At 45.7% G+C, this 15,048-nt stretch overlaps 1 protein-coding gene across 6 annotated transcripts in view; it reads left to right on the top strand.

Moving 5' to 3' along the window:
- Positions 1-3,284: 3,284 nt before the first annotated feature.
- Positions 3,285-15,048, top strand: part of TTLL13 (tubulin tyrosine ligase like 13) — a 31,474-nt gene continuing 19,710 nt past the window's right edge. The window contains exons 1-2 of one of the 6 annotated variants that reach the window (XM_069984303.1): positions 3,285-3,394; positions 14,475-14,762. In XM_069984303.1, coding sequence (XP_069840404.1) covers positions 14,494-14,762 — 269 coding nt within the window. In that variant the 5' untranslated portion in view covers positions 3,285-3,394; positions 14,475-14,493. Of the gene's footprint in view, positions 3,395-3,498; positions 3,612-3,640; positions 3,908-14,474; positions 14,763-15,048 lie in introns of those variants that run through there. The other 5 variants (XM_069984322.1, XM_069984313.1, XM_069984281.1 and 2 more) reach the window with 5 other exon arrangements.

Here is a 15,048-nt window from a genome sequence, read left to right as displayed (position 1 = left end):
TACCAGATTTTCCTATGAGGAGATCATGTGATTTGAGATAATGTGTTCCCATTCATATAGTGGCGGTGCTTCCATTGTAAGGCGATAGCCATTGTGTGAGACTCAGAACAAAAGATCCAAATCCAGTTGTCAGCATTTCCGCTGCGTGCGGCCAGGTTATCCCTTCAAGCCCTTTCAGCGGGTGGCAAGCAGCACTGTGTCATTCGACCCTATCCTTCTGCAAAGTCAACTCAGTAATCTGGTTCACAACTGCCTTCCTCTATGTACTGCATCCTTCTTGGTGTCCATGTGGTATCCTCTCTGCTTGTCAGAGGAGTAGAGCGCCATTATGCTAACTCAGCATCTCATCTGACAAGTAGAGAAGATGCTGCAGATTCTGACAGTCTGCTTTTCAATGCATGAATCCCTTTTAGAGATGAGCGAACCTTGAGCATGCTCGAGTTCATCCAAACCAGATTGTTCAGCATTTGATTAGCGGTGGCTGCTGAAGTTGGATAAAGCTCTAAGGCTATGTGGAAATCATGGATACAGCCAATGACTATATCCATGTTTTCCAGACAACCTGAGAGCTTTATCCAACTTCAGCAGCCACAGCTAATCAAATGCTGAACAATCGGGTTTGGATGAACTCGAGCATACTCAAGATTCGCTCATCTCTAATCCCTTTCCATTGCCAAAGAGGAGATATAGTAGTGAAACACAAGGTGGCGCTATAAATTGTTTAAAAGTTATTAGAGCGAACCTGGAGCATGCTCGAGTCGATCCGAACCCGAACTTTCGGCATTTGATTAGCGGTGGCTGCTGAAGTTGGATAAAGCCCTAAGGCTATGTGGAAATCATGTATATAGTCATTGGCTTTATCCATGTTTTCCAGACAACCTTAGAGCTTTATCCAAGTTCAGCAGCCCCAGCTAATCAAATGCCGAACGTTCGGGTTCAGATCGACTCGAACCCGGTTCGCTCATCTCTAAAAGTTGTATAGCATATGAAAGAAACTTGGGGAAAGAAATCAGTGTAAATATCAATCAGTCAGGCTGGGTTCACACAATTTTGCAATCCGTTTTTACAAAAAAACTGATGAAACAACAGATACATCTGTGTGCATCCATTTTTCTATTGACTTTCATAAAAAAAAATCAAAATGCATCCTTTTTTTAATGTACACAAAAATTCAGTTGTCTACGTTTTTGTGTACATTAAAAAAACGTGTTCAGATTTTTTTTTTATAATGGAAGTCAACGAAAAAACGGATCAAAACGGATATACCGGATATACACAAATGTATCAGTATTTTTTGTAAAAACGGACAACAAAAATGGATTGCTAAAACTTAGTGTGAACTTAGGCTGGGCTCACACTACATGTTTTTCATCTGTTTTTGCAAAAGAAGGAAAAAGGATGCATTTGTGTGCATCCATTTTTACATCGACCATACGTTGTGTACGCTAAAAAAAAGATGCATTTTGATCCTTCTTTTATAATGGAAGTCAATGGAAAAACGCATGCACACAAATGTCTCCATTTTTCCATCTGTATGGAAAAAAATGTAGTGTGAACCCAGCCTGTGATTAATAGTTACATGGATTTCTTACCACAAGTTTCTTTTCTATGCTGTACAACTTTTAAACAACTTATAGCGCCACCTAGTGTTTCACTGCTGTATCTCCTCTTTGGCAGTGGAAAGGGATGAAAAAAAATATAGTCTTACTGTTATAAAAATAAATAAACACACATATGTATAAGTAATTCTTTTAAAGGCATTGTTCAGAGTTAGAAAAACATGGTTACTTTTTTCTAAAAACTGCCATGGCTATTCACCGTTGTGTACCTTTTAGGGTATATGGGACTTTCAGTTTTTTTTATTATATTTTTTTTTCCAGAGATATGATGTGACTAGAGATGAGCGAACCTGGAGCATACTCGAGTCGATCCGAACCTGAACTTTCGGCATTTGATTAGTGGTGGCTGCTGAAGTTGGATAAAGCCCTAAGGCTATGTGGAAATCATGGATATAGTCATTTGCTGTAACCATGTTTTCCAGACAACCTTAGAGCTTTATCCAAATTCAGCAGCCCCAGCTAATCAAATGCTGAAAGTTCAGGTTCGGATCAACTCGAACCCGAACCCGGTTCGCTCATCTCTAGATGTGACCAATCGGAAACCTTCCTGAACCACCAATGACTGTACTATAGATTCTGCTGCCCCAAAAAAAACTGTTTGTCCTGGCTCAGAAATGGCCGCCCGGTCAATCAGTGACTGGGGTGGGACATTGCTGTAGTCACTGACTGGCAGAGCAGGCCCTTCCCTGAACCCAGGAGAAACTGGAGCCTGGCAGTGGTCGGGGAGCTGTAAAAGGGGTTATCCAGCGCTACAAAAACATGGCCACTTTCCCCCTACTCTTGTCTCCAGTTTGGGTGGGGTTTTGAAACTCTGTTCCATTGAAGTAAATGGAGCTTAAAGGGGTTATCCAGCGCTACAAAAACATGGCCACTTTTCACCCTACTGTTGTCTCCAGTTCAGGTGCGGTTTGCAATTAATCTCCATTTACTTAAATGGAACTGTGTTTCAAAACCCCACCCAATCTGGAGACAACAGTAGGGAGAAAGTGGCCATGTTTTTGTAGAGCTGGATAACGCCTTTAATGTGCACTATAGGGGCACAGGGACATTTAAGTTTTGCTTCTTTTTTATGTTCCTGCACCCCTTTGACATGTTTTTTTGGTTTGGGCTGGACTTCTTTGAGGCTATGTTCACACACAAGAAAATAAAGCTAATGTACAGCAATATTTTCAATATAATAACATGCTCTATTGAAGTCAATGGGCCGGCAGTACTCACACCATATAGAATAATGTCCGTAATTGCCACCTGCTTTAGCAAAATACGGACGTTTTACCCACCTATCCACACGTTTTATTTTGGCTTATAATTATGGTGGTATTTAGCTTTTATCATACTCCTATATTCCCCCAATCATACACAAAACTAATCAGCTGTTACTAAATATCTTTATTGATGACAATGTGTCCATATAAAACACCAGAGGTCTGGGAATCCCATGTTAGCACAGCCAACATTAAAAAAAAAAAAAAAGTTTTAATTACAGGCATGGGGAACGTGTAACCCTCCAGCTGTTGTAAAACTACACTTCCCATCATGCCTGGACTGCCAAAAGCTCTACGGGCATGATGGGAATTGTAGTTTTACAACAGCTGAAGTCCCCACCGCTAAATGATACAGATGAAGTGATGTCAGGCGCCCTCTGCTGGCGACACTAGTAATCTGCACACAAGCATTAGGGGGAGATTCACGCAAAAAGAGTCCCTATGTGCCGGCAGCAGGAGGGTGTCTATATAATAATAAGACCACTAGGGATCAATGAGCGCCCCACTGCGGCAAGTACACGCAGATACTGACCAATACAGACATTGAGGTGCCTGATGGGTGGTGACCCCATGGGGTAAGCCTGGGTACAGAGAGCTACACACCAGCCATCATCCTGTCAGTATACATGAGAGGGGGTGTGAACAGCGGCTTAGCGCAGTCTCCGGCCGGGCTCTCTGGTGACATGGCGGGATATAGTTACAGTGGTGGATCTCTCGGGGATATACGGTAGTATATGTTACATGTACAGTGGTGTCCTGGAGTGTGCAGTCACCCGGCGTCCTGTCACTCACTCCGCCCCCAGCCGTGGCGGCTATGCCCGGTTTCCATGGTTACCGCCAAGTTGTTGTCCCTGGGAGGCCCGGGAATCGGGTGAGGATCTGGCTGCGGTACCGTATACCAGGATGAAGCCGTAGTCACCCGGGAGAGTGAGGCCATCTGTACGGTAGGAACCGGCTGTGGGGAGAGAGGAACCGAAGCAAAGCGTCCATAGCAACGGTGCCTGGTTACCGCAGCCTGCCCGTGTACGGGATGAAAGTTTTATAAGTGATCTGCAGTTACACTGCTATACATGGGAGGAAGCTGTATACATTATATATACATGCTGCTTCATGGGAGGAAGCTGTATACATTATATATACAGGCTGCTTCATGGGGAGGAAGCTGTATATATTATATACATGCAGCTTCATGGGAGGAAGCTGTATACATTATATATACGTGCTGCTTCATGGGAGGAAGCTGTATACATTATATACATGCTGCTTCATGGGGAGGAAGCTGTATACATTATATATACATGCTGCTTCATGGGGAGGAAGCTGTATATATTATATACGTGCTGCTTCATGGGAGGAAGCTGTATACATTATATACATGCTGCTTCATGGGAGGAAGCTGTATATATTATATTTACGTGCTGCTTCATGGGAGGAAGCTGTATATATTATATACATGCAGCTTCATGGGAGGAAGCTGTATACATTATATATACATGCTGCTTCATTGGAGGAAGCTGTATATATTATATATACGCGCTGCTTCATTGGAGGAAGCCGTATATATTATATATACGTGCTGCTTCATGGGAGGAAGCTGTATATATTATATATACGTGCTGCTTCATGGGAGGAAGCTGTATACATTATATACAGGCTGCTTCATGGGAGGAAGCTGTATACATTATATATACATGCTGCTTCATGGGAGGAAGCTGTATACATTATATACATGCTGCTTCATGGGAGGAAGCTGTATATATTATATATACGTGCTGCTTCATGGGAGGAAGCTGTATACATTATATATACATGCTGCTTCATGGGAGGAAGCTGTATATATTATATATACATGCTGCTTCATGGGAGGAAGCTGTATACATTATATATACATGCTGCTTCATGGGAGGAAGCTGTATATATTATATACATGCAGCTTCATGGGAGGAAGCTGTATACATTATATACAGGCTGCTTCATGGGAGGAAGCTTTATACATTATATATACATGCTGCTTCATGGGGAGGAAGCTGTATACATTATATATACATGCTGCTTCATGGGGAGGAAGCTGTATACATTATATATATAGGCTGCTTCATGGGAGAAAGCTGTATACATTATATACATGCTGCTTCATGGGGAGGAAGCTGTATACATTATATATACATGCTGCTTCATGGGAGGAAGCTGTATACATTATATATACAGGCTGCTTCATGGGGAGGAAGCTGTATACATTATATATACATGCTGCTTCATTGGAGGAAGCTGTATACATTATATACATGCTGCTATACATGGGAGGAAGCTGTATACATTATATATACATGCTGCTTCATGGGAGGAAGCTGTATACATTATATACATGCTGCTTCATGGGAGGAAGCTGTATACATTATATATACATGCTGCTTCATGGGAGGAAGCTGTATACATTATATACATGCTGCTTCATGGGAGGAAGCTGTATACATTATATATACATGCTGCTTCATGGGAGGAAGCTGTATATATTATATATACATGCTGCTTCATGGGAGGAAGCTGTATACATTATATATACATGCTGCTTCATGGGAGGAAGCTGTATATATTATATACATGCAGCTTCATGGGAGGAAGCTGTATACATTATATACAGGCTGCTTCATGGGAGGAAGCTTTATACATTATATATACATGCTGCTTCATGGGGAGGAAGCTGTATACATTATATATATAGGCTGCTTCATGGGAGAAAGCTGTATACATTATATACATGCTGCTTCATGGGGAGGAAGCTGTATACATTATATATACATGCTGCTTCATGGGAGGAAGCTGTATACATTATATATACAGGCTGCTTCATGGGGAGGAAGCTGTATACATTATATATACATGCTGCTTCATTGGAGGAAGCTGTATACATTATATACATGCTGCTATACATGGGAGGAAGCTGTATACATTATATATACATGCTGCTTCATGGGAGGAAACTGTATACATTATATACATGCTGCTTCATGGGAGGAAGCTGTATACATTATATATACATGCTGCTTCATGGGAGGAAGCTGTATACATTATATACATGCTGCTATACATGGGAGGAAGCTGTATACATTATATATACATGCTGCTTCATGGGAGGAAGCTGTATATATTATATACATGCTGCTTCATGGGAGGAAGCTGTATATATTATATACATGCTGCTTCATGGGAGGAAGCTGTATATATTATATATACAGGCTGCTTCATGGGAGGAAGCTGTATACATTATATATACATGCTGCTTCATGGGAGGAAGCTGTATACATTATATACATGCTGCTTCATGAAAGGAAGCTGTTTAAATTATATATACATGCTGCTTCATGGGAGGAAGCTGTATACATTATATACATGCTGCTTCATGGGAGGAAGCTGTATACATTATATACATGCTGCTTCATGGGAGGAAGCTGTATACATTATATATACATGCTGCTTCATGGGAGGAAGCTGTATACATTATATATACATGCTGCTTCATGGGAGGAAGCTGTATACATTATATACATGCTGCTTCATGGGAGGAAGCTGTATACATTATATATACATGCTGCTTCATGAGAGGAAGCTGTATACATTATATATACATGCTGCTTCATGGGAGGAAGCTGTATACATTATATACATGCTGCTTCATGGGGAGGAAGCTGTATACATTATATGCAGGCTGCTTCATGGGAGGAAGCTGTATACATTATATATACATGCTGCTTCATGGGAGGAAGCTGTATACATTATATATACATGCTGCTTCATGGGAGGAAGCTGTATACATTATATACATGCTGCTTCATGGGGAGGAAGCTGTATACATTATATACATGCTGCTTCATGGGAGGAAGCTGTATACATTATATACATGCTGCTTCATGGGGAGGAAGCTGTATACATTATATGCAGGCTGCTTCATGGGAGGAAGCTGTATATATTATATACATGCTGCTTCATGGGAGGAAGCTGTATACATTATATATACATGCTGCTTCATGGGAGGAAGCTGTATACATTATATACATGCTGCTTCATGGGGAGGAAGCTGTATACATTATATACACGCTGCTTCATGGGGGACTGCTGTGTATATGGGGAGAGGGAGCTGTATACATTATATATACACGTTGCTTCATGGGGACTGCTGTGTATATGGGGAGAGGAAGCTGTATACTTTGTATATACAGTGGTGCCTTGGATTACGAGCATAATTCGTTCCGGGACCATGCTTGTAATCCAAATCCACTCTTAAACCAAAGCAAATTTTCCCATAGGAAATCATTGAAATGCAGACAATTGGTTTCACAACCCAAAAGTAATGATTTAATATTCTGAATAACGTGTAAAACAAATAAACAAACAATGAAAAACAGCTGAATATGTGATATTATAAGTTACTGTACAGTATAGCAATCACCATGTGGAGTATAATGTATACTATGTGCAGGGGCGTAACTAGAAATGGCTGGGCCCCATAGCAAACTTTTGATTGGGGCCCCACCCCCTCTCGATCGACCACTATGCCATCAACACACTCAGCTCTACACAGGTTCTGTACACCATATAAATTACAGTACAGTTACATCAGGTGACTTACAGGGGACGTCTTCTCTGATCGGAGTTCTTCCCTTTTCATTTTCTTTTCCATCTGCCCTGTGCCGTTATGAGAACCTTTCCGGGCCACGAATCCACAGAATCTGCCAGACAGACATATTAGGCTCCACACTCTGTCACCATCCTCATCTCTAACAACTGCACATCTGTATTGGCCCCTTTACACCCACATTTAGCGGGTAGGCTGACTCTATGTGATCCCATTTTAGTATATGGCCCTCCTCTCTGTCGCCCCTCCTTATAGATAGCTTCCTTATGTTGCCCCCCCACCGCTGTCCCCCTTATAGATGCCCCCCCATGTTGTCCCCTTATAGATGGTCCCCTATGTTGCCCCCCCCTATAGATGGCCCCCTCTTCCCCTATATTGTCCCCTTATAGATGGCCCCCTTTCCCCCTTTATTGTCCCCTTATAGATGTTCCCCTCTCCCCCAATGTTGTACGTTTATATCCCCCTCTCCCCCTATGTTGTCCCCCTCTCCCCCTATGTTCTCCCCTTATAGATGGCCTGCTCTCCCCCTATGGTGTCCCCCCCTTATAGATGGCCCTCTCTCCCCCCCCCCCCCCCCTTATAGATGTCCCCCTCCCCCCCTTCATTATAGATGGTCCCTCTCTCCCCCCTTCCTTATAGATGTCCCCCTCCCCCCCTTCCTTATAGATGCCCCCTTCTCTTCTCCCCCCATTCCTTACAGATGCCCCCTTCTCTTCTACCCCCATTCCTTATAGATGCCCCCTTCTCTTCTCCCCCCCTTCCTTATAGATGCCCCCTTCTCTTGCCCCCCCCTTCCTTATAGATGCCCCCTTCTCTCCCCCCCCCTTCCTTATAGATGCCCCCTTCTCTTCCCCCCCTTCCATATAGATGCCCCCTTCCTTATAGATGCCCCCCTCTCTTCCCCCCCCCTTATAGATGCCCCCTTCCTTATAGATGCCCTCTTCTCTTGCCCCCCCTTCCTTATAGATGCCCCCTTCTCTCCCCCCCCCTTCCTTATAGATGCCCCCTTCTCTTCTCCCCCCCCTTCCTTATAGATGCCCCCTTCTCTTCCCCCCCTTCCATATAGATGCCCCCTTCCTTATAGATGCCCCCCCTCTCTCCCCCCCCTTCCATATAGATGCCCCCTTCCTTATAGATGCCCCCCTCTCTCCCCCCCCCCCCTTCCTTATAGATGCCCCCCTCTCTCCCCCCCCCTTTCTTATAGATGCCCCCCTCTCTCCCCCCCTTCCTTATAGATGCCCCCCTCTCTCCCCCCCCCTTCCTTATAGATGCCCCCTCTCTCCCCCCCCTTCCTTATAGATGCCCCCCTCTCTCCCCCCCCCTTCCTTATAGATGCCCCCCTCTCTCCCCCCTTCCTTATAGATGCCCCCCTCTCTCCCCCCCCCTTCCTTATAGATGCCCCCCTCTCTCCCCCCCCCCCTTCCTTATAGATGCCCCCCTCTCTCCCCCCCCCTTCCTTATAGATGCCCCCCTCTCTCCCCCCCCCCTTCCTTATAGATGCCCCCCTCTCTCCCCCCCCCTTCCTTATAGATGCCCCCCTCTCTCCCCCCCCCCCCCTTCCTTATAGATGCCCCTTCCGAGGAAAGCAAGTTTAAAAAAAGAAAAAAAAACTCACCTAACAACACGCTCCCCCGTCGAGCCTTTTTCCTGTCACCCCCTGTCTGATGCGCGGCTGTCGTCTGATGCCGCGTCCTAGCCCCGGCATTGCGCCTATCATAGAGTTCTGTGTGGGCCTGTGGCCGCGACTTCCGGCACACGTCTCTGTGCCGGAAGTCGAACCGCAGCACAAGCCCACACAGAACTCTATGATAGGCGCGCTGCCGGGGCTAGGATGCGGCATCAGACGGCAGCCGCGCATCAGACGGGGGGTGACAGGAGCGCTGTGGACCGGTCCCGTGCTCCTCCTGGCCCAGTGACTCCTTTTCCCTATGGTTGGGGAAAGGAGTCTCCGGGTCGGGAGGAGCACGGGACCGGCCCCCGGCTACAGCACCCGGGAGGCATGCTCAGCCGCCGGGTGCTGCAGGCTATGTAAGCTCCAGGGGCCCGCGTCACGGGCCCCTGATGCGGCGGGGCCCCGTAGCAGCGGCTACGGCTGCTACGGCGGTAGTTCCGCCAGTGACTATGTGCATAAACCTGAAAAACAGCAGCAGTTTGTAAATACAGGATGAAACTGCAGATCCCTATGATGCAGTAGTGTAGTACAACAGGCTAGAATAGAGAAGCAGGGCTGCTGTCAGAGGTCTTTGTGGTCACATGACAGCAATGGGGAAGGGGTGTGTGTTCAGCATGGACCAATCAGGACTGACAGACTGCAGGGAGCATGAAGGAATGAGCAGGGAAGATGTGGGCACATACATGCAGCACTCTCTGTCCGGTGAAAGAGGGGTTACAGCTATGGAGAGATTACCCCCACAGTTCTGTCCCCTGATGCAAGCCCCAGCCTGAAGTGGATCTGCTATGATTTGGAAGGTGAGGGAGACTTCCTGGGTCTGGGTACAGTGCTGTAGACCCCGCTATGCAGGCCTTGCCCCTCCCCCACTCGCGCTCCCACCCAGTACAGGGAGCTCTTAAACCAAAGCAATGCTCTTAAACCAAGTCACAATTTTGAAAAACTGTGAGCTCTTAAACCAAAACGCTCTTAAACCAAGTTACTCTTAAACCAAGGTACCACTGTACAGGCTTCTTCATGGGGGATTGCTGTGTATATGGGGAGAGAGAGCTGTATACTTTGTATATACAGGCTGCTTCATGGGGGATTGCTGTGTATATGGGGAGAGGGAGCTGTATACATTGTATATACGTGCTGCTTCATGGGAGACTGCTGTGTATATGTGGAGAGGAAGCTGTACACATTGTAAACACACGGGGCATACAATAAGGTGGCTGTACACATTGTATACACACGGGGCATACAATAAGGTGGCTGTACACATTGTATACACACGGGGCATACAATAAGGTGGCTGTACACATTGTATAGACATGGGGCATACAATAAGGTGGCTGTACACATTGTATACACACGGGGCATACAATAAGGTGGCTGTACACATTGTATACACACGGGGAATACAATAAGGTGGCTGTACACATTGTATAGACATGGGGCATACAGTAAGATGGCTGTACGCATTGTATACACACGAGGCATACACTAAGGTGGCTGTACACATTGTATAGACATGGGGCATACAATAAGGTGGCTGTACACATTGTATACACACGGGGCATACACTAAGGTGGCTGTATACATTGTATACACAGGGGGCATACACTAAGGTGGCTGTACACATTGTATACACACGGGGCATACAATAAGGTGGCTGTACACATTGTATACACACGGGGCATACAATAAATTGCCTGTACACATTGGGGTACAGTTGTCATCCCAAAAAGGTGTATTTTCAACAGAAAATGCCCAGATGTGAATAAACTTATTCGCAAATGGCTGCTTTGCTAATAAATATTTGCATTTGGCCATTTTCCACCCCCTGCACCAGGAAGGCATGGAGGGGATGGAATGGGAAGGGGGGGATAGAAGAAAAATGATAAGGAAACCTACACCAGCTCTGAGCTGGCGTTGATTTCCTCGGCCCACACACTGGTGCGCACAGGATTTATGTAGAGGCAGTGTGCGTATCTGCGTACTGTTGGCGCTGCTGGGACATTTTTAAGCCCAGTGCAGAAAACGCTGTTCTTAATAAATGTCCCCCATTGTATACACACGGGGCATACAATAAGGTGGCTGTACACATTGTATACACACGGGGCATACAATAAGGTGGCTGTACACATTGTATACACACGGGGCATACAATAAGGTGGCTGTATACATTGTATACACACAGGGCATACAATAAGGTGTCTGTACACATTGTATACACACGGGCATACAATAAGGTGGCTGTACACATTGTATACACACGGGGCATACAATAAGTTGGCTGTACACATTGTATACACACGGGGCATACAATAAGTTGGCTGTACACATTGTATACACACGGGGCATACAATAAGGTGTCTGTACACATTGTATACACACAAGGCATACAATAAGGTGTCTGTACACATTGTATACACACACGGCATACAATAAGTTGTCTGTACACATTGTATACACACAGGGCATACAATAAGGTGTCTGTACACATTGTATACACACGAGGCATACATTAAGGTGTCTGTACACATTGTATACACACAAGGCATACAATAAGGTGTCTGTACACATTGTATACACACAGGGCATACAATAAGGTGGCTGTACACATTGTATGGACATGGGTAATAAGGTGGCTGTACACATTGTATACACACGGGGCATACAATAAGGTGGCTGTACACATTGTATACACACGGGGCATACAATAAGGTGGCTGTATACATTGTATACACACTGGGCATACAATAAGGTGGCTGTATACATTGTATACACACTGGGCATACAATAAGTTGGCTGTACACATTGTATACACACGGGGCATACAATCAGTGGCGGTCTTTGGCACCAAGCACCCCAAGCGATCGCTTGGGGCCCCCAACATCCAGGGGGGCCCCCACGCCCCGCTCTTGTGCTCAAGACCGCTGGACAGGGCCGCTGCCCCGCTCGCTGCTGCCATCTGAACTGTAACTATGAGCACTCGTAATGAGCGCTCATAGTTACATGCAGCAGCACTGGCAGGGCGGGAGACATTGGCTCCCTTCCTGTCAGTCACTCTTGTGGCCGCAGGAAGGGTTTTCCCTGTAGTCACAAGTGGAAGCTTTGTCCTTGTGGTGCCGGCGCTCCAGTGACATCACTGAAGCATCGGCGCCAGGACAAGGGGAGTGCGGCCTCTTATGATCGCAGGGAAAACCCTTCCTGGGGCCACAAGAGTGAAGAGAAGAGGAGACGCCCGGACCCAGGTGAGTATAAGTGTTTGTTTTATTGTGTTATATACTATATGGGAGGGGGAGCACACAGGGGTCTGTTTAACTGGGGGAGCGCACATCGGGGGTCTATATAAATGGGGGAGCACACAGGGGGGCTATATAACAGGGGGAACACACAGGGGGGCTATACACTACTGGGGCTTCACAGAGGGGTCTATATACTACTGGGGGCAGCACACAGGGGGTCTATATACTACTTGGGGCAGCAGAATGGGGTCTATATACAACTTGGAGAGCACACAGGAGGTCTATATCCAAGTGGGGGAGCACACAGGGGGGCTATATACTACTGGGGGAGCACACAGGGGTCTATATACTACTGGTGGGGCACACAGGGGGTCTATATACTACTAGGGGAACATACAGGGGGTCTATATACTACTTGTGAGGCACACAGGTGGTCTATATATAACTGGGGGAGCACACAGGGGTCTGTATACTACTGGGGAAGCACACAAGGGGTCTATATAATACTGGTGGGGCACACAGGGGGTCTATATACTACTGGGGGAACCACACAGGGGGTTTATATACTACTGGAGAACACAGGGGTCTATATCCAAGTGGGGAAGCACACAGAAGGTCTGTATCCAAGTGGGGGAGCACACAGGGGGGCTAAATACCCCTGAGGGAGCACACAGGGGGCCTATATACTAGTGAGGGAGCACACAGGGGGTATATATACAACTGGGGGCAGCACACAGGGGGTCTATATACAACTGGGGCAGCACACAGGAGGTCTATATACTTCTGGGGGAGCACACGGGGGGGGGGGCTATATATAACTGGGGGAACACACAGGGGTCTATATAGTACTGGGGGAAGCAAACAAGGGGTATATACTACTGGGGGCAGGACACAAGGGGTATATACTATTGGGGGCAGCACACAAAGAGTATATATTACTGGCGGTAGTGCACAAGGGGTATATACTACTGGGGGTAACACACAGCGGTCTATTGTTTTGGAATGCGTGTCGAGGGGGGGGGCCCAAGACATAACTTCGCTTGGGGCCCCAGAAATGTCAAGACAGCCCCTGCATACAATAAGTTGGCTGTACACATTGTATACACACGGGGCATACAATAAGGTGGCTGTACACATTGTATGGACATGGGTAATAAGGTGGCTTTGCATATTAGACCTGTGCACGTCCTTGCAGAACTACAACTCCCAGTGTACCTGAGAAGCGTGTTGGGAGTTGAAATACTGAAACAGCTGGGCACCACAGATTGCGTAACACTGCTTTAGTTCTAAGGTTGGCAGAACTACATAGATTCTGGCTGTGGTAAGAACACATGCATGCTCATCCAAACCAAGCGTGCATGTATATGGGAATGGAAGAGGTATTCCAGCCCCAGAAAAAAAAATATAGAAGAGAGTCAGTTAATTATAAAATTTAAAAAAAAAACATACTCACCTGCCCCCACCCTCTGCAGCTGCCATCCTGATGGCTCCCAGTCCCTGCCGCACAGTAACTGCAGGCTTCTCCATTTTCTTAGGTGGGTCTCCACTGCAGCCCAAAGTGCAACTGCATCGCGGAACGTGGCGATTATTAGCTATGCTGAGTATTAATGACAGCAGTCAATATTTATGTAAGAGTGAATAAAGAAATCCTCAATACCTTCACATACTCCTCTGCTACTGGACTAAATGTCTGGTCTGGAGAAAAGTTTGCAAAAATGAAATTAAAGGGGCGGTTGACTAAAATGCCATCAGTTATTTCTGTCTGACTCTACATAGTGGTTACGGCTATCCATCAGCCTTCTTATAAGCAGTGAATTATATCACCAGTAACTATAGTGGGACTACTGTGATCTTATAAAGCCAATTGTAGCTACCCAGAATACTCTTGGAATAGTGGCTCCTATTTACATGCATTGGATCATATCATTCATTGATAAGACTTTTTCCTGGGAGGTTGGTTGTCAGTATTGCTTTGAATCTGACTGCAAGAAAGAACTGGTAGATTTTTTTTTTCCTGTATAATTTTGCTATTTCTAATATCTTTTTATTCTTCAGGCTAAGGGTTACCTGAAAAATGAAAGTAGAAACCCAGGCGAGCAGTGAATCGGAGGATGATTCAGGGGATGATGAAGAAGATGAGGAAGAGTCAGAAACGGAGAGTTTGAGCAGAACATCCCCAGCTGACAAGGAAACCACCATTGAGAATCCAGATACCCAACCTACTAATCCACTAGAGGAAAGCCAAAGTCACGACAAATGGGACCAAGAACTAGAAAAGCCAAAGACAGACTTCACTATGGACACAAGCGACCAGTCCAACAAGAAAAAGAAGAAAAAACGCAGGTGCTTATTGTGGGGTCTGCCACTAGGGAAGTGTGGCATAATGACAGTAGTGGCCATATGTGAGAGATTTTTCTTAATATTCATCTGGCTATAGAGATTAGTCAGCCATATCTTCTGGTTGTTAGGGCATCATAGGCAACTATGTCCCAAACAGTAACAGAAAGTATTTGCTGATCTTGACATCCATTTGGCAGTATTAGGAGCTGAAAAGAATCCAACCTGATGAAGGTGGCGTCAATGGGGAGGGGGTTCATTATAAGCTCTGTTAAAATAAAAGCTGAGATGT

This window comes from Dendropsophus ebraccatus, chromosome 1 (genome assembly GCF_027789765.1).
Source record: "Dendropsophus ebraccatus isolate aDenEbr1 chromosome 1, aDenEbr1.pat, whole genome shotgun sequence".
Classification (NCBI taxonomy): domain Eukaryota; kingdom Metazoa; phylum Chordata; class Amphibia; order Anura; family Hylidae; genus Dendropsophus; species Dendropsophus ebraccatus.
This window is presented reverse-complemented; position numbering and strand designations above follow the sequence as displayed.